This window comes from Cydia amplana, chromosome 11 (genome assembly GCF_948474715.1).
Source record: "Cydia amplana chromosome 11, ilCydAmpl1.1, whole genome shotgun sequence".
NCBI lineage: Eukaryota > Metazoa > Arthropoda > Insecta > Lepidoptera > Tortricidae > Cydia > Cydia amplana.
Window position 1 is genome coordinate 15,554,444 of NC_086079.1, and position 18,678 is coordinate 15,573,121.

General features: G+C 41.2%; 2 protein-coding genes across 2 annotated transcripts; both read left to right on the plus strand.

Moving 5' to 3' along the window:
* Positions 1–219: 219 nt before the first annotated feature.
* Positions 220–7,260, plus strand: LOC134652343 (sorting nexin-14-like). Its single transcript, XM_063507514.1, has 10 exons — positions 220–377; positions 454–610; positions 1,463–1,573; positions 2,008–2,139; positions 3,633–3,826; positions 4,466–4,619; positions 6,171–6,345; positions 6,381–6,527; positions 6,745–6,891; positions 7,109–7,260. The coding sequence occupies exons 1-10, from the start codon at positions 271–273 to the stop codon at positions 7,258–7,260; spliced, it is 1,476 nt and encodes a 491-aa protein (XP_063363584.1). The 5' UTR covers positions 220–270.
* Position 7,261: 1 nt separating this feature from the next.
* Positions 7,262–18,561, plus strand: LOC134652344 (sorting nexin-14-like). Its single transcript, XM_063507516.1, has 16 exons — positions 7,262–7,436; positions 7,494–7,640; positions 7,682–7,822; positions 7,858–8,004; positions 8,040–8,186; positions 8,222–8,368; positions 8,404–8,550; positions 8,586–8,732; positions 9,940–10,075; positions 10,895–10,988; positions 11,715–11,773; positions 12,565–12,745; positions 14,673–14,857; positions 15,417–15,692; positions 17,047–17,231; positions 18,389–18,561. The coding sequence occupies exons 1-16, from the start codon at positions 7,262–7,264 to the stop codon at positions 18,559–18,561; spliced, it is 2,487 nt and encodes an 828-aa protein (XP_063363586.1).
* The last annotated feature ends 117 nt before the right edge of the window (positions 18,562–18,678 follow it).

The window sequence follows — 18,678 nt, forward strand, 5'->3', positions numbered from 1 at the left end:
GTGTCAGTATATATTGTGAAGTTAGCTGGGGTAAGGCTATGCTATAAAATTTGAAAGACCCATTTCCGTATGCGTAAAGTTTAAGTATGATGACTCTTCGATTTGCATACAATAAAACTGACAGCTTGTAACTATCTTCATTCGTTTGAATGCGTTTCGTTTCTGCTTGTACTCATTTTAAACGGCCAATGTTACGCTCAGTTGCTTACTTCACTTGCCACATTTAAAAAAACAAACGTCATCATCAGTGTCACCATTGTTCGCTTAGCCATGACTGAAAGATGTCAAACGAAGTTTACGGAAAAATTTGAAAATCAAAATTATGTTATTTATGTGGGAATCCTTGTTGCTTCGCTAGCCGTGTTATATGTTTACAGGTACAATATTATAAATACGAACCGGTAAGTTCTAACACTGCTTCGGAAATTGTTAACAGCTTTGCAAAATTTGCAGATTTCACTTCGCGACGATAGCAGTCAGCTATGTGCTGGGATGTGTGGCTTGTTATTATGGGCTGAATTCCAACGTTCTGGACAGTTTAGTGAATAAAATAAAGTGCCATTCAGTGTTGAGCAATATTGAGGATGAGGCTGAGAAAAGCGGCGAAACTGTGAGTTAAACTGACACCATTTATATTGTTTACGCTGTTATAATAAGGTCGTTTGCGTCGACGCCTCTTTATTACGTACTAATTATCCTTCATAATCGTGCAGGATTGTGTAAAGAATCTTGATTTGCTATGTGTGAAATTGTTTACATACTTGTTGATTTCTAAGTCTCAACTTATTTCACTTAAGATTTATTGAGGTAGGTTGCTTTAAAAGCCGGACTTGTTATGAAACTAGTTTAGTTGCTAAAATATGCAATCAGCAAAATTATAAAAAAAAAACTGCAACAAATTAATAATATGTGTACATTTTAAAAGATAACTTTATTTATTGTTTTGTTTTCCAATAAGTTTTGAAGTATTAATTAACTTAACAAATAACAAAAACATGTAATATAAAACTGCCTTTCATACATTAAATTATTCACATATTTTGTCCTTGCTCTAGCACATTTAGTGCCGAAAACCTGACTATCGGATATTTTATGATTTAGTTACCAGGCCAGACGAACCAATCATCGAGATCATAGGTTATATGACTACGTTTTAGTGGCCTAGCGCGAATGTCTTGTTTAGATGTTTTAGAGCACTATCTATAAAAATTCATATCAGGGATTGGACACTGTTATTTTTTGTAACGGAACGAAAACGGTATTTTATCGTCCTTTGCTAATTTTTTTTTTCTAATTGGGCAATCTAATAATAAGAACTCGTTACCTAAAAACACAACTGGAACCTACATTTGGAGTATGAAATAATTCAAAAAATATGGTTATTTCGAAGTTCTTGCAAAAACCGGTTCCGATCCCTGATCCATATACTAAATGAAATATACCATATACATAATGTCATCAGGGTTGTGCTACATGTGACTCCGACAGCTGTGCCCGACATGACTCTGCCCCATCCTCGGAGCCCTGGGTGGGGCTCCAAATACACAAACAGTTGGATGAAGCCATTGAACAGGTGAACCCTTTAAATAATATTGGCATTTAGTTTATTAAGCAGCATACATCATTTTTGAGATAATAGAATTGTAACTTTCAAATTAATATATTTACATAACTGTTAGTCAGATGTAAGCCACTTTAAGTTCTGCTCTTCAGAATGTGACAAACGTAAGAAGCATATATCCATAATAAGCATGGAAAATTTGCTTTACTAATATTACATATCATCTTTTACATAGTTGACAATCCTCATTAAGATAAGTCTGTTATACGTGTAAATTGTAGTTTGCTATAAAAGATAACAATCAAAACATACTGTTCATCAGACAAAATATTTATTTTTTATATTTCTATGCAGGGGTGCTAAGCTAATGACTTTGCTGACTATACCTATATATAGTTATAATTAATATTGATTGTTATTATTACTAATTATATGGGTGATTTCAGTTTTACAATGCAATACTTGAGCAGTTTATCGGCGCGTGGTACAAGAGATTGTCAGAGAGATGGCTTTTTACTGACGAGTTGAGGCTGCAACTCAGAAGAGCGTCTGCCAGGCTGCTGCGGAGGGTGCTCAAGGTAAACTGGACCTTATGTCAGAAATAGACGGTTCGAAATCGCCAATCGCCGATCAGTTTATTATTAAAATAAAAAACTGTCAAAGTGGTGACTGTTTACTGATGAGTTAAGGTTGCAACTTCTCGTCGTTCGTGTGATGATTTTACTGTATTCATAACGCGAACGAACTATAAGACTAGCATCTGTTAGGCTGCTGCGGAGGGCGCTCAAGGTAAAATAGACCTTATGACAACTTAATATTAAGTTCATGACACAAAGGCGCTGTCGGGAAACATCAGGCGCGAATGATATGCGATGTGCGTCGTTTTGACCTTAACAATTTGATCCCACAAGTTTTCCGTCATCTTTCAGAAGACTGTAAACAAATAACGCTACTTTGCATAGCATTTTAGCGAGTTTTTAATTGTCACTCGACATTTTGATGAGGAAACAAGCACTTAACCAGAATTAGCCGAAAGTCGTTAGGTATACCCATGGTGTGAATATTTTGTATAACATCATAACAGATTTAATGTTATTGTAATTATAAATGTTAAAAAAACACAATCCATATGAAAAGGGGGGTGGAAGTTTGTATGGGGAATCGTTAAAAAGCAGATTGGGTAAAAATAAGCTACCCAAATTACTAACTCCACGCAGGCGAAGTCGCGGGCAAAGGCTAGTTAATTATATAACGCTTTTCCTTGTACAGTCGGATTAAGCCTCTACACATTTTGTTACGTCAAAATCGGTGCGTAGACGGTTTACGTTACCAGATTTTGAGGTTACAATGACTACCTTATTTTTGCACAATCGATTAATAAAGGCTTCGGCACACAGGCGCGTTTTCCGGGCGGGGCGTGAGCGTTTTGTATGTAAAAGCGGCGCGCCCCGCTCTGCCGCGCCCTGAAAACGCGCCTGTGTGACGAAGCCTTAAGTGTCGGTTGCACCAAACTGTTCGTATCGTTAAAGAGTTCGCTAAATTTTTATGTATGGAAAGTTTCATAGTAAAGCGCCGGGGCGCGCTGGCTGACGTCGATCAGTCTGTCAAATGTGGTTGGTACCAGGGATGTTACAGAGCTCCGTTTCCGTTAAGTCGGAACTTCCGTTTGGTATTACATATCCGTTTCTGTTCCGGTTCCGTTACTTTTGAAACGGAAGTTATATCGGATGTCAATGCTTAGCGCGGCAACGGGACATGAGCGGTGTACATCAAAAACAAACAGGTTTATACCAGTCATTCGTTCATAGCCCCGCTTGCCACGTGCTGCAGTAATTAGATGTTCTGGTTTATGCGTGTTTTTGAATTTAAAGTACCTATTCGTGTGTGTTGTGTTGTATAATGTATACCTACTGATAGTACTGACTCAGGCTCCGGTTCTGGTTCCGGTTCCGATTCCGTTTCTGGTTCCGATAAACTAAATTTAAAACGTCTGGTTCCGCTTTCGGTTCCGATAAAACCACACCCGTTACATCCCTGGTTGGTACAACTGACCCAAAATGTGTAATTTTAGGTGAATTACTCCCGTTTCCTAACGGAGCGTCTAATCCCATGTGCGCTCCGTCACTACACGCTGTACGCCGACGCGGGCGCGGGCCGGGCGCCGCACCCGGCCGCTTGCACGCGCGCCGCGGAACTTAAATACTTAAGAAGCGTCACCGACGCTATTATGCCATATTTGCTTAATGACGACGAGCTACATAGTGCGTGAGTATTTTGTACAAATCTCTATATATAGTCAATTTGCCAGTCAGTAAGAACCAGGATAACTATACTCACTCCTTTTTTTGGGTACTAGTAGGTACTAGTGTAAGACAAAGATTTTTATCTCTGTCTATGTTTGAAATGAGACAGACCTTTGACAAACTATAAATACCTATTATAATGAAATGTATAGGAATTAGACACTGTGTCAGATAATATAAATTGAAATACGAAGATTTAACACATCGATCAAACTTAATTGCTACATGCACTGCACGAAAGCGGGCACCATGATTGAAGCGGGAGCGAAGGATATATGCCCCTGCTAGGAACTTTTTTTATTATACATCATAATATATTGTCTGTCTCTTACGCATTTATAGAGTGCATCTTACTTTTCAGAACAGTCACCTAACCAATCGGGCCTGAACTCTGAGTGATATACCATTAAACGCCACTTGCACCATCCCACTAACCCGGGGTTAACCGGTAAACCTGGAGTTACCATGATTACCAGTACAATTTGACACTGAGTTAACGGTTTAACCGCTTAACCCCGGGTTAGTGGGAAGGCGCAAGTGACCCTAAGTGATATTTTGCTCCGATAGAAAAACGAGAGATAAATTGAATATTTATTTTCAGAGTATTCCACCTGCTGGTCCGTGAAATATTCGCCGGCTGGGTGTTATTGTCCCTAACGGACCTCCTGGCGGATCCTTACATAATAAACGCGCTTATAATACTAGCCACGGGGGATGAGACCATGGCGCAGCTTAAAACTACGCCCGACTATAGGGTGAGTCAAACGAATATAAACCTTATTGCCACGATATAAGGTCGTATGAGGTAGCGCGAGAGCCGGACCGATATAGCGAAACTATAAAGTTGCGTTTACATGCATTCTGCTAATAGGTATATTATATGACTACTATTCAAATCAGTTCCTTTTTAGGGTTCCGTACCCAAAGGGTAAAAACGGGACCCTATTACTAAGACTCCGCTGTCCGTCCGTCCGTCCGTCTGTCACCAGGCTGTATCTCACGAACCGTGATAGCTAGACAGTTGAAATTTTCAGAGATGATGTATTTCTGTTACCGCTATAACAACAAATACTAAAAACAGAATAAAATAAAGATTTAAGTGGGGCTCCCATACAACAAACGTGATTTTTGACCGAAGTTAAGCAACGTCGGGCGGGGTCAGTACTTGGATGGGTGACCGTTTTTTTTGCTTGTTTTTTTTTTTTGCTTGTTTTGCTCTATTTTTTGTTGATGGTGCGGAACCCTCCGTTCGCGAGTCCGACTCGCACTTGGCCGGTTTTTTTTCGAACTGTCGAATCGAAATACCGAATAGGATATTTTACTGTATTTAAAATAAATGATCTTACACACCATGCATAAAATAAAGCACTAGAAGATTTGAAGATTAATAGAAAAACGTAGACAGCAGTTGTTTTTAGACACAATTTCTATTTTAAAACCTGTATAAAACTATAAAGAGTAGGTAATGTGATTGTGACGTCACATGCTAGTGTTTCATATAAATTCCATAGTAGCAAATCGTTTTGACAGTTCGAAAAAAGGAAACTGATTTGACCAGTCAAATTCCCTATTGTGTATCTGCGTTGCCGTCCCTATTGTGTAATGCAAGATCTTTTTAGGGTTCCGTACCCAAAGGGTAAAAACGGGACCCTATTACTAAGACTCCGCTGTCCACTGACAATCCAACCTCTAGACTGAGCTTAGGCCAATTCTTTCATGAAACCGATGCTGCCAAAAATACGGGGGTGCGGGGGGACGAGGTGAGCGAATCCCGTGCCGTGATTGGTCCGTTCAAAGACACGGACCAATCACGGCACGGGATTGACTCGAAGATGGAGTAACGCTACCGTATGTGTGGCAGAGGGGGTAGCGCGACTATGCTATGTCTAGAGGTTGGATTGTCTGTGCCGCTGTCCGTCCGTCCGTCCGTCCGTCCGTCCGTCCGTCCGTCCGTCCTATATAGCTAGACAGTTGAAATTTTCACAGATGATGTATTTCTGTTGCCGCTATAACAACAAATACTAAAAACAGAATAAAATAAAGATTTAAGTGGGGCTCCCATACAACAAACGTGATTTTTGACCGAAGTTAAGCATCGTCGAGCGGGGTTAGTACTTGGATGGGTGACCGTTTTTTTGCTTGTTTTGCTCTATTTTTTGTTGATGGTGCGGAACCCTCCGTGCGCGAGTCCGACTCGCACTTGGCCGGTTTTTTATATTTTTTTTTATTGGATAGGTAAGCATTACTTACTTTGAAATTCGATTTATAAATGTGAAATTATTTTATATCTATTCTTTTTTTCCCAGGTGGAATTCCTCTCAACATTAGCCCGACAATCCGGTTCCACGCACGAGGAGCGAGCGCACCTTCTTCACGTAGACCTGGAACTGCTGGTGGGCGAGCCGCGCCATCTATACGCCTTCATGCAACACGTCAAGTCTACGAGCCAACTGCAGCTCCTACAGTTTTATAAGGACATCAGTGAGTTATGACACATTTTAAACCTTATTACAAAGACATAGGGTCCACACACGAAGACAGAGCACGACTTCTCCACGTAGACCTGGAACTGCTGGTGGGCGAGCCGCGCCATCTATACGCCTTCATGCAACACGTCAAGTCTACGAGGCAACTGCAGCTCCTACAGTTTTATAAGGACATCAGTGAGTGTTGACACATTTTGAACCTTATTACAAAGACATAGGGTCCACACACGAAGACAGAGCACGACTTCTCCACGTAGACCTGGAACTGCTGGTGGGCGAGCCGCGCCATCTATACGCCTTCATGCAACACGTCAAGTCTACGAGCCAACTGCAGCTCCTACAGTTTTATAAGGACATCAGTGAGTGTTGACACATTTTGAACCTTATTACAAAGACATAGGGTCCACACACGAAGACAGAGCACGACTTCTCCACGTAGACCTGGAACTGCTGGTGGGCGAGCCGCGCCATCTATACGCCTTCATGCAACACGTCAAGTCTACGAGCCAACTGCAGCTCCTACAGTTTTATAAGGACATCAGTGAGTTATGACACATTTTAAACCTTATTACAAAGACATAGGGTCCACACACGAAGACAGAGCACGACTTCTCCACGTAGACCTGGAACTGCTGGTGCGCGAGCCGCGCCATCTATACGCCTTCATGCAACACGTCAAGTCTACGAGCCAACTGCAACTCCTACAGTTTTATAAGGACATCAGTGAGTTATGACACATTTTAAACCTTATTACAAAGACATAGGGTCCACGCACGAAGAGCGAGCGCGCCTTCTCCACGTAGACCTGGAACTGCTGGTAGGCGAGCCGCGCCATCTATACGCCTTCATGCAACACGTCAAGTCTACGAGGCAACTGCAGCTCCTACAGTTTTATAAAGACATCAGTTAGTATGACACATTTTACACCTTATTACAAAGACATAGAGTCCACACACGAAGAGCGAGCGCGCCTTCTCCACGTAGACCTGGAACTGCTGGTAGGCGAGCCGCGCCATCTATACGCCTTCATGCAACACGTCAAGTCTACGAGCCAACTGCAGCTCCTACAGTTTTATAAGGACATCAGTTAGTGTCATGGAATATAATAGTGAGTGTTGACACATTTTAAACCTTATTACAAAGACATAGGGTCCACACACGAGGAGCGAGCGCGCCTTCTCCACGTAGACCTGGAACTGCTGGTGGGCGAGCCGCGCCATCTATACGCCTTCATGCAACACGTCAAGTCTACGAGCCAACTGCAGCTCCTACAGTTTTATAAGGACATCAGTGAGTTATAACACATTTTAAACCTTATTACAAATACATAGGGTCCACACACGAAGACAGAGCACGACTTCTCCACGTAGACCTGGAACTGCTGGTGGGCGAGCCGCGCCATCTATACGCCTTCATGCAACACGTCAAGTCTACGAGCCAACTGCAGCTCCTACAGTTTTATAAGGACATCAGTGAGTTATGACACATTTTAAACCTTACTACAAAGACATAGGGTCCACGCACGAGGAGCGAGCGCGCCTTCTCCACGTAGACCTGGAACTGCTGGTGGGCGAGCCGCGCCATCTATACGCCTTCATGCAACACGTCAAGTCTACGAGCCAACTGCAGCTCCTACAGTTTTATAAGGACATCAGTGAGTTATGACACATTTTAAACCTTATTACAAAGACATAGGGTCCACGCACGAGGAGCGAGCGCGCCTTCTCCACGTAGACCTGGAACTGCTGGTGGGCGAGCCGCGCCATCTATACGCCTTCATGCAACACGTCAAGTCTACGAGCCAACTGCAGCTCCTACAGTTTTATAAGGACATCAGTGAGTTATGACACATTTTAAACCTTATTACAAAGACATAGGGTCCACGCACGAAGAGCGAGCGCGCCTTCTCCACGTAGACCTGGAACTGCTGGTGGGCGAGCCGCGCCATCTATACGCCTTCATGCAACACGTCAAGTCTACGAGCCAACTGCAGCTCCTACAGTTTTATAAGGACATCAGTGAGTTATGACACATTTTAAACCTTACTACAAAGACATAGGGTCCACGCACGAGGAGCGAGCGCGCCTTCTCCACGTAGACCTGGAACTGCTGGTGGGCGAGCCGCGCCATCTATACGCCTTCATGCAACATGTCAAGTCTACGAGCCAACTGCAGCTCCTACAGTTTTATAAGGACATCAGTGAGTTATGACACATTTTAAACCTTATTACAAAGACATAGGGTCCACGCACGAGGAGCGAGCGCGCCTTCTCCACGTAGACCTGGAACTGCTGGTGGGCGAGCCGCGCCATCTATACGCCTTCATGCAACACGTCAAGTCTACGAGCCAACTGCAGCTCCTACAGTTTTATAAGGACATCAGTGAGTTATGACACATTTTAAACCTTATTACAAAGACATAGGGTCCACGCACGAAGAGCGAGCGCGCCTTCTCCACGTAGACCTGGAACTGCTGGTGGGCGAGCCTCGCCATCTATGCAGCTCCTACAGCTTTATACGGACATCAGTGAGTGTTATGTATGGCATATATTCATATAATATAATAGTAGTTTATGTGACTGCTACATAATGAAAGGCATTAAGATACGAGTGTGGGTTTAAGAAACCAACGAAGTGAGTAATTCGTATTTTTATGTAAAAACTATAATTGTCATCATTATTATTTGCCATCAATACATTATTTTAACGTGCTTGAGATATTTCTAAGTGGATCCGGATAAAACCATTAATTTAAGAGTATGCTTAGACGTCCTTGTACACGAACAATGCATTTCTCACGGCGCCGGTCGATATGATGCGGTGCCCATAACTTGGTATTTATGATATTGATATGTCAAGGTTTTTTACAGCGTCAGTGGCGTTTTTTTTTGTGTTGCCAACTGGACGCAGTTTAGCGAAAAGGATCCATCCTGTAAAATTTGTCATTTAAATGAATGACTTTTCCTTTTGACAGAAAGTTCAAATTTTACTAACAGATTTTTGTGGATTGGATCCTTTTTCCTATACTACGTCCAACTATGAAGAGATGTATGTATAGTTATAGTTGGTCAAAGGAGCTATTCATAAATTACGTCATTTCAAATTACGGGGGGGGTGGACATCGGATGATGGTAGCATGACGTAGAAGGAAACGGGGTTATTCGAAGCATGATTTTTGGATGATTTTAGGGGGGGGGGGGTCAAAAATCGTCAAATATAGATGACGTAATTTATGGGCAGCCCCAAAGGACTGTCTCATTTTAAACATAGACAGAGAGAATCAGACTATCTTTGTCTTACACTAGTACTAGCACCCAAAAGAAAGAATGAGTATAGTTTTTTTTTGTCCTTATTTACTGGCAATTTGGTTGGCCAACTATAAGTGTTGTGTTTTCAGTTTTTCATAATTGTTATTGAACCTTTAATTTAAATAAATAATAGGAAATATTTTCTAGTGAGATTTTCTAGTTTGAAAACGGTATCGTACTTGAACTTATATACAGTTAGTATGTGTCGATATCGATTCCAATTCGATTGAATCGATTATTTGTAACGAGTCGATATTGATAGTCAATTATTTTGTCCCCAGAACTGTTTCAGACCAAGCTTCTAGATCCAAACCTAAAGCCGAATGAAGAGGAACAAGCTACATTATTCCGCGAAGCGACTGAGCTGCTGGCTCGTCGTGGTAACACGAGCGTTATACATAATGGAGACCTGAAGAGGTGACATCTTTTTACAGTATTCTTTAAGCTAGTAACAGACTATCGGACCGGACCGCGACCTTGAGCGTCGCACCCATAAGTGAGAGCGAGAAAGAGATATATGTTTCTCGCTCTCACTTATGGGTGCGACGCTCCAAGGTCGCGGTCCGGTCCGATAGTCTGTTACCACTATTAGAATTGTAATAAATCCCATATCGAACATTCCATGGGAGGCCTAGCAAGATTTATATAGAACTCACCTTTAAAGTAGTTCAATTTAGCGCGTATATTTAGGGTTCCGTACCTCAAAAGAAAAAACGGAACCTTTATAGGATCACTCGTGCGTCTCTCTGTCCGACCACCCCCCCACCCCCCCCCCCCCTTCCTTTATCTCCGAAACGACTGGGTCAATTTTTTTTTAAATACCTACACAAAATAGTGCTTTACCTATTTATGACAGGAAAACCTATTACAAATGTGCAGTCAAGCGTGAGTCTGACTTAATTACTTAGATTTTGATCCGACCCCTACGGGTTTTTTTAAAAACATTTCATTCATGTCGTAAAAAAATACATTATTAAAAATTGGGTAATGTACGGAACCCTTGGAACGAGAGTCCAACTCGCACTTGACCGGTATTTTCTCAATCGGACCACAAATGAAGAAGTTCTAAACGGCGACTACGTACTAAATTATGATCCCATATCCCATATTATTTGTACCTATATCGCAATTTTTTCTACAATTTAGTCTTCAATTCAATTGGACCAGGAACTAGCGTCCTATGCAGATTGAATACTGTTTATAACTACATATCTGACAATGATTTCTTTCGTATAGATTGCAAACGTGCCCCGAGATCTTCACGGCGGCGAATGAGGTGCAAGCGGTGCTTGAAAATGTGTTGCTGCCCCGTTTCTTACACAGTGACGAGGTGAGACAAAAAACAAAACTGGAACCGGTATACCGGTGAACTAGGTAACACATGACATCGCTAAATCTATCTAATACCTTTAAACGAGCTATTCTTGTTATATATATATATATATATATATTTTTTTTTTTTTTTGTTCGGGGAACTCGGAAACGGCTCTAACGATTTCGATGAAATTTGGTATATAGGGGTTTTCGGGGGCGATCTAGCTATGTCTTATCTCTGGGAAAACGCTAATTTTTGAGTCTTTGTATGTTTTCAGAGCAAAGCTCGGTCTCCCAGATATTTAGATGTTAATAAAGTAGATGTATAGATTTTTCGGAACTTATGTACGAAATATCATTTGATATTTGCCAGTCGCTTTTCGGTGAGAAAACCGGACTAATCCCAATACGGGCCTAGTTTACCCTGTGAGTTGGTAGGTCAGATGGCAGTCGCTTTCGTAAAAACTAGTGCTCACGCCATTTACTGGGATTAGTTGCCAAACGGACCCCAGGCTCCCATGAGCCGTGGCAAAATGCCGAGAGAACGCGAGGAAGTATACTTCATGTACCTAAGATGGACTAATTACCTACCTAACCCTTATATTATACCTAAGAACTTATGTAAAAAGTAATGAAATAAATGCATTTGTATTTGTATAAGTATAGACTGTGTTGTCTACAAAGCGACGAAATACTGTTTCGTGTTAAAACCATATTGAAATGTATTTTGTTTTTGTTACAGTATTATAAAATATTGATTGGATCAAGAATACCTACAGGCTACCAAAAACAAAACAAGAGGTACGTACTTAATTAATGATTGATGAGATATGACAAAAATTGTTACAAAAAATCAAATAGAAAATTCTGAGATTTTTTTAACGTTAATTTGGGAATTGCGAAACATTTTTTAGCGAACACAAGTTTTTCAACAATATCGACACTCGTTTAGAATTGGTCTTCCTTCAACATTTAAATTAACATACATAGGTATGTAATATTGTTTTCACCTCAGCAGCTCGAACAAGGGTACTTTGCTACTTAAAAACAGTGAGCATAATCCCATTTTGCTCACTGAGTGAGACGAAATGAGCAAAATGCGATTTTGCTCACTGTTTGTAAGTAGCAAAGTACCCTTGTTCGAGCTGCTGAGATGAAAACTTAATTGTTGGTATATCTTAAGAAAACACGAGTGAATAGGTAAGTGATGAAGAAGGAATACATTTTTCGGGTTCTCTAATATATTCTCACTGCTGAGGTGAAAAGTTTTGTGAACTACAAGAGATCAAAGTTTAATATTTCTTCGAGTGCTTATTTTGAGTCCCGTGCAAGCGAAAGATTCTATAATAGATTCACGAGCGTAGCTAGTGAATCTAATTTAGAATCTTGAGCGTAAAGTCTGTTTTTTTATTCCGTAGACTGAAATGACAGTTAATAGTATGAACATGAAATGTCATTTCATACTATTAACTGTCATTTCAGTCTACGGAATAAAAAAATAGACTTTAGTAAGGGACTCAAAAGAGCACGAGATGTAAATAACTTTGATCTCGTGTAGTTCACAAAACTTTTACAAATAACTATTTATTTAGGGCACCACCAGTCCGCGCTAGGGGCGCTCCACGCGCGCCCACCACAGGCCTGGTGCTAGAGCACTGCGGCAACGAAGACGGCGACGACGGAGCCCTGCTGGCGTGCCTGGAGCACCTCGCCGACGAGCTGGACGACCTGGTCACGTACAAAGTTGTACTAACCAGCGTCGACATCAGAATGGTAAGTGTTTTATTTAGGGCACCGCCAGTCCGCGCTAGAGGCGCTCCGCGCGCGCCCACCACCGGCCTGGTGCTAGAGCACTGCGGCAACGAAGACGGCGACGACGGAGCCCTGCTGGCGTGCCTGGAGCACCTCGCCGACGAGTTGGACGACCTGGTCACGTACAAAGTTGTATTAACCAGCGTCGACATCAGAATGGTTAGTGTTTTATTGTGATTTTTTTTTCATAATTTATTTATTGCATCCATGGTTGTTACATAGTAATAGTAAGTTTTATATGGAGCCTGGTAGGGCACAGCAATAGTCTTATATCTAAAATATGTTTAAAATTAAGGTTACCTTATCTAAGGTAAGTAATGGTTGAATAAAGACTTCGTATACCAAACTATAATCGAATAGGTACTTTTCACTACTTATAGGCTCCCGACTCAATTATAATAACTTCATTACGAAACGCTGTAGTGAACTATAATGAAAATAATTAATGTGATATAATCAAGCTTCTTAATCTCTTACTTAGGCCACTCAGCAAGCTCGATACTCGACTGAAAAGCTCCCCATTATATCACGATTGTGTAAAATACTACAGTATCATAACCACTGACTTAATATAAAAGAAATAGACACACAAAGCAGAACAAAAACGTCAAGAAATGTGGATCCCAATGACGTTTCGCACCATTTGCATTGATGATAAAAACGCTTACGTAAATTTTCAGTCAAGATAAATGTTTCGTACAGAAAAGAGCTTAATGTCGTAAGCATTAAGTGTCAAATTTGCAAACATAAGTACCAACACTGTTAAAAAATTTAGTCCGATGGCACTAAACGTAACGTATTTACGTCAAACAACGTCAAACGAGAATAACGAACGAATGGAGTCACTTTGGTACACTTTAATATGTATTACTGTACAGGAAAACCAATTGAAGTAATAAATAAAACAAATTTAATTTAATCGGGAGCTCAAATAAAATTAATTCGTGGTTCAAATTCAAACAAATCAAATTTTTAATTCGTAAGTATACGTCTTTAAATACTAATTTCCTTGAAATAAATTCTACTTATTAAATAACTGTGTATTTAAGATCTACATTTACTCATAGCGCGGGTGCACGGGGACATTTAGATACTGATTGGATTTTTTTTATAAAGTCTACCTATACTTTATAAAAAAAATCCTGTGGTTGTCACTGTGTTCCAACAGGTTTAGCATTTACAGTTAGTCGATATAAGCCCTTATTGGTGGTGTATATGTCGGAAACAGGGAAATGGGCCGAACACACAAGTGCCGTTTTGCCTTGTTTAAAACTGCATCACCCCTATCTCTTGCTATAATTAAATAGCAGTCCACTTTGCACGTCGCATAGGTTTTCTTGGAAATCTTGAATTTAAAGTTAATATTATTTCTTATGAATTCCATATAAAAATATAAAAAAATATTGACCTCACATCGACTCATTAGATTTTTGTTCCTTAACATCCCTTCTTTGGTACTAACAAATTAATTTATTCAAAACCATAAAATTACCACCAGATTACATAAATTATGTAATGCTATCCAAAGAACTAACCGAAAGAAATACATTCCATCCTTTTTCCTTGTTTTATCATTGTTATTTTTACATATTTTAACGGCACATTTCGTAATTGTTGACAACTTCACATTTGAGCGTTTCAAACAAGACTAAACGAAAAAGTAATGCATGATCTGTTTTGACATCACTTTTGTGGGGCCATTTTTGGCGGCTGATTGGGTATCCAGTTCTTTATACTATATCAATGATCATAACTCTTAACTTAGAAGTTCCACCTTACCAGATTTTGTAAAACGTTATCATAGCGAGCGTTTAGAGAATTCGTTTTTCTGTTTCATTTTCATAATACGTAGAGTAATCACAGTATCTCTCAAAACTGTACGTTCCAGCAAGCGCCTCCCCGCACCGGCACCGTCCGCGTGTTCACGCTGTGCGTGTACTGCGTGGAGCGCGGCGCCGAGCCCCGCGCCTGGAGCGTGGAGCGCAGCGAGCACGACTTCCACCTGCTGCGGAGCAAGCTGCACGAGTTCCACGGCGAGCGCCTGCTGCAGGACCTGCCGCTGCCGTCCCGGAGGTACTGTACCACTGTACTGGAGCCAGACCCCTGCACCTGGACTCCGGAGCAAGCTGCACGAGTTCCACTGCCGTCCAGGAGGTACTTACTGCCTAAGGTCCACTGGTGGGACCCATACATAAGTGTCAAATTGTCTGAATAAAATACGACTCATTCTATGAACGCCCACAACTGCAAAGGTTATTTCTCGCTATTGAATTTAACAACAGAGCGAGTTGAATTAGAATTTTGCCCCATAACCTAATTCCGTTTGGATGTGTACCTACAGTGGGCCAAGAAAGTGGTCTACCAGTTTTGACAAAAGTTTCTGCGAGATCTAACGATCGCTAAGGTTGACTTTTCTAACGGAGTTTAAAGTAAATCGACCTTGTTGTCTCATGACGTTCAAACGAACCTCAACCGTAGGGTGGTAGACCACTTTCTTGGCCCACTGTACCTAGTCAGTTCACTCAAGCAGATCACTAAACACTAGACACAATCTTAAAAGAGTAAGAGACAAACAAATATTGGTCACACAATACTTTCAAAGGCATAAATTTCCCATTTCATATATTTCCAGAGATAACAGCCCATTGGAAACGCTTCGCTACAAATACGAGGACTTCCTCCAGCGCGCCTTAGAAGCGCCTTTACTCCAGAGCTCCGCACTGCTTCGGCTGTTCCTCTCTTGCACCGATTTCGCCCTCGCGGCGGCCGCAGCCGCTTTAAATGGACCAGATATAGGGAATATGGTCACGGCGGTTACACATAGGCTGAGGAAGGAGAAGGGACAGCATTTGGAATCGTTTTTGAGGAATTTTCTATTGTCTGCTGATTTGGAGCGATATCAAGCGCTGTAAGTTTATTTAAATATTATTTAGAAGTGGTATTCAATAATCACTATGCTGCCCTGCTAAGCCGAAAAGCGCTATCTCAAAAGAAAATTCATTGCTAACTTATACTTTAGTTTCTATAGCTGAGAATTCGATTTTCAAAGTCATTTGTTTTTGAGATAGCGCTACTTGGCTTAGGAGGGCAGTATGGTTACAGTCAAAAATGTTTGGACGGAGCTCATCAAAAGAACCTATTCAGTATTGTGTGAAATCGCAAATGGGAGGCGATATAAAAAAATTTGGGCGCCATTTCAATATGTTTGTCAATTATCATCTCTATAACCGTAGGCAGTAGATACATAATGGATTGTACTAAGCAGCATCAGCACACTACCCTGGGCCCTGGCGTGCCACGCGCCTTTTGACGCGTGTCGATCAGTCGCTACATCTGACTGTTCATTATGAATGGCTAACACCACAGTTAAACTAATAAGAATAAGGCTAACACCATAGGGTTGTTGACACATGTTTAATTTTATAACAATCTAGTTAAATAGATAGAAAATGAGCAATTTATCACAATACATTGGAACCTTTTAAAAAGTATACGGGAATAATAATAAAAATACAAGATTTCAAAAAAAACTTCCAAATAGGAAAAAAATTATGGTACTATTCGATTCCTTACATTTTATTAAAAAAAGATTGTAATAGCAAGAAATATACATAAACATAATATTTCACCGACAAAATTTCAATTTCCTTGTTTTCCATACATCGAAACGGCTTCAAACGTTACATGGTTACATGGTGACGTCACGATGTATTGCCATTTTGTTAGAAGCGTTTCGTCAGTAAAGTGCGGGTACCAGACTTTGACCATCATTTGTGACTTTTGTATTGCTTTAAGACAACAGGTCCCATACAGACATTTGATCCTCAAAACAAACCTGATCGACTGATACCATTCATAAAAAATGTTGTCCTATTTTTACCCCTAACCTTTTTAGGGTTCCGTACCCAAAGGGTAAAAATGGGACCCTATTACTAAGACTTCGCTGTCCGTCCGTCCGTCCGTCCGTCTGTCACCAGGTCCGTGTATCTCACGAACCGTGATAGCTAGACAGTTGAAATATTCACAGATGATGTATTTCTGTTGCCGCTATAACAACAAATACTAAAAACAGAATAAAATAAAGATTTAAGTGGGGCTCCCATACAACAAACGTGATTTTTGACCGAAGTTAAGCAACGTCGGGCGCGGTCAGTACTTGGATGGGTGACCGTTTTTTTGCTTGTTTTGCTCTATTTTTTGTTGATGGTGCGGAACCCTCCGTGCGCGAGTCCGACTCGCACTTGGCCGGTTTTTTTTTTCAGGAAGCAAGGTTCGGGCGTAGAAGAGGCTCTCGAAGTGAGCGAAGACGTGAGCAAACGGCCGCGTCGCCGCGACATCAGAGAATCTGTATTTGGCAACAATTTTGATGTCGAACCCAGTGGGGAAATCATCGATGGCAGCTATCAAGATAAAGTGAAGGGGTTCACGCAGTGTCTTATGTATTTATGTGAGTATAATTGTGTACTTTCTACCCGCAACTTCCTATGCGTAGTCTCTTATTTATTTAAGTGAGTTTTTATTTGTGAATCATAGTAAAAAAATAGTGTGGTCGAAAATCTCTAAATATATAAATAAATAATTATATTATTTATAATTATTGGAATAAATAATAGTCTTTCCTACATAACGGATACGCTCCAATTTGCCCCGATTGGGATTACATCACACTGAGGCATCAGAATGTCGAAAGATTGACAGATTTTTGCCAGAAAATGCCGGTGCATTCTGTGTTTGACAATTAAAGTTACCGCATAATGTACAGAGTCGCAGTGTCATTTCGTTTAGCTCTTAAATGCTAAGCCCGAAATTGTCTTAGACTTTACTTATTATCTTAGGCTTTAATTTTAATTTAATTGTCTTAGGCTTCGCATGGGTTAGGGTGAAATCACATCTGTCAGCATCGAGCCGCATTTTATATATGAAAAATCGCTCGTTAGTATGAAGATGCGTACGCATCGGAAAGCTGAAAGCATGCGTACGCATCTTCATACTAACGAGCAATTTCTCATATATAAAATGCGGCTCGATGCTGACAGATGTGATTCCACCCTTAGTCGGGTTACACGAAACCTTAACAAATTATACACCTAAACCTTCCTCGAGAATCACTTTATTGATAGGTGAAAAAAGCATGAAAATCCGTTCAGTAGTTTTTGAGTTTATCGTGAACATACATACAACAGACAGACAGCGGGAAGCGACTCAATGTATATTTGTAATTTTTAGGGTTCCGTACCCAAAGGGTAAAAACGGGACCCTATTACTAAGACTCCGCTGTCCGTCCGTCCGTCCGTCTGTTACCAGGCTGTATCTCACGAACCGTGATAGCTAGACAGTTGAAATTTTCACAGATGACGTATTTCTGTTGCCGCTATAACAACAAATACTAAAAACAATAAAATAAAGATTTAAGTGGGGCTCCCATACAACAAACGTGATTTTTGACCGAAGTTAAGCAACGTCGGGCGGGGTCAGTACTTGGATGGGTGACCGTTTTTTTGGTTGTTTTTTTTGCTTGTTTTGCTCTATTTTTTGTTGATGGTGCGGAACCCTCCGTGCGCGAGTCCGACTCACACTTGACCGGTTTTTTTTATTTTATTTCAGTAATAAAAGTGATCCACGCGCGCGGCTGGCTCGTGCACGTGGTCGGCGGAGCGGTCGCGGCCGCGCGGCGCGGTGTAGACGACGCTTTAGAGCACTGGCTCAACAACACGCTCGCCACGAGTCTGTGTGAACGGCGGCTCGCGCATCTTATCAGACTAGGCCATGGTGAGTGACCTTACTGACGATCCGGATGTATGTACGAGTATGTATCCACGCGCGCGGCGCGCTGTAGACGACGCCTTAGAGCACTGGCTCAACAACACGCTCGCCACGAGTCTGTGTGAACGGCG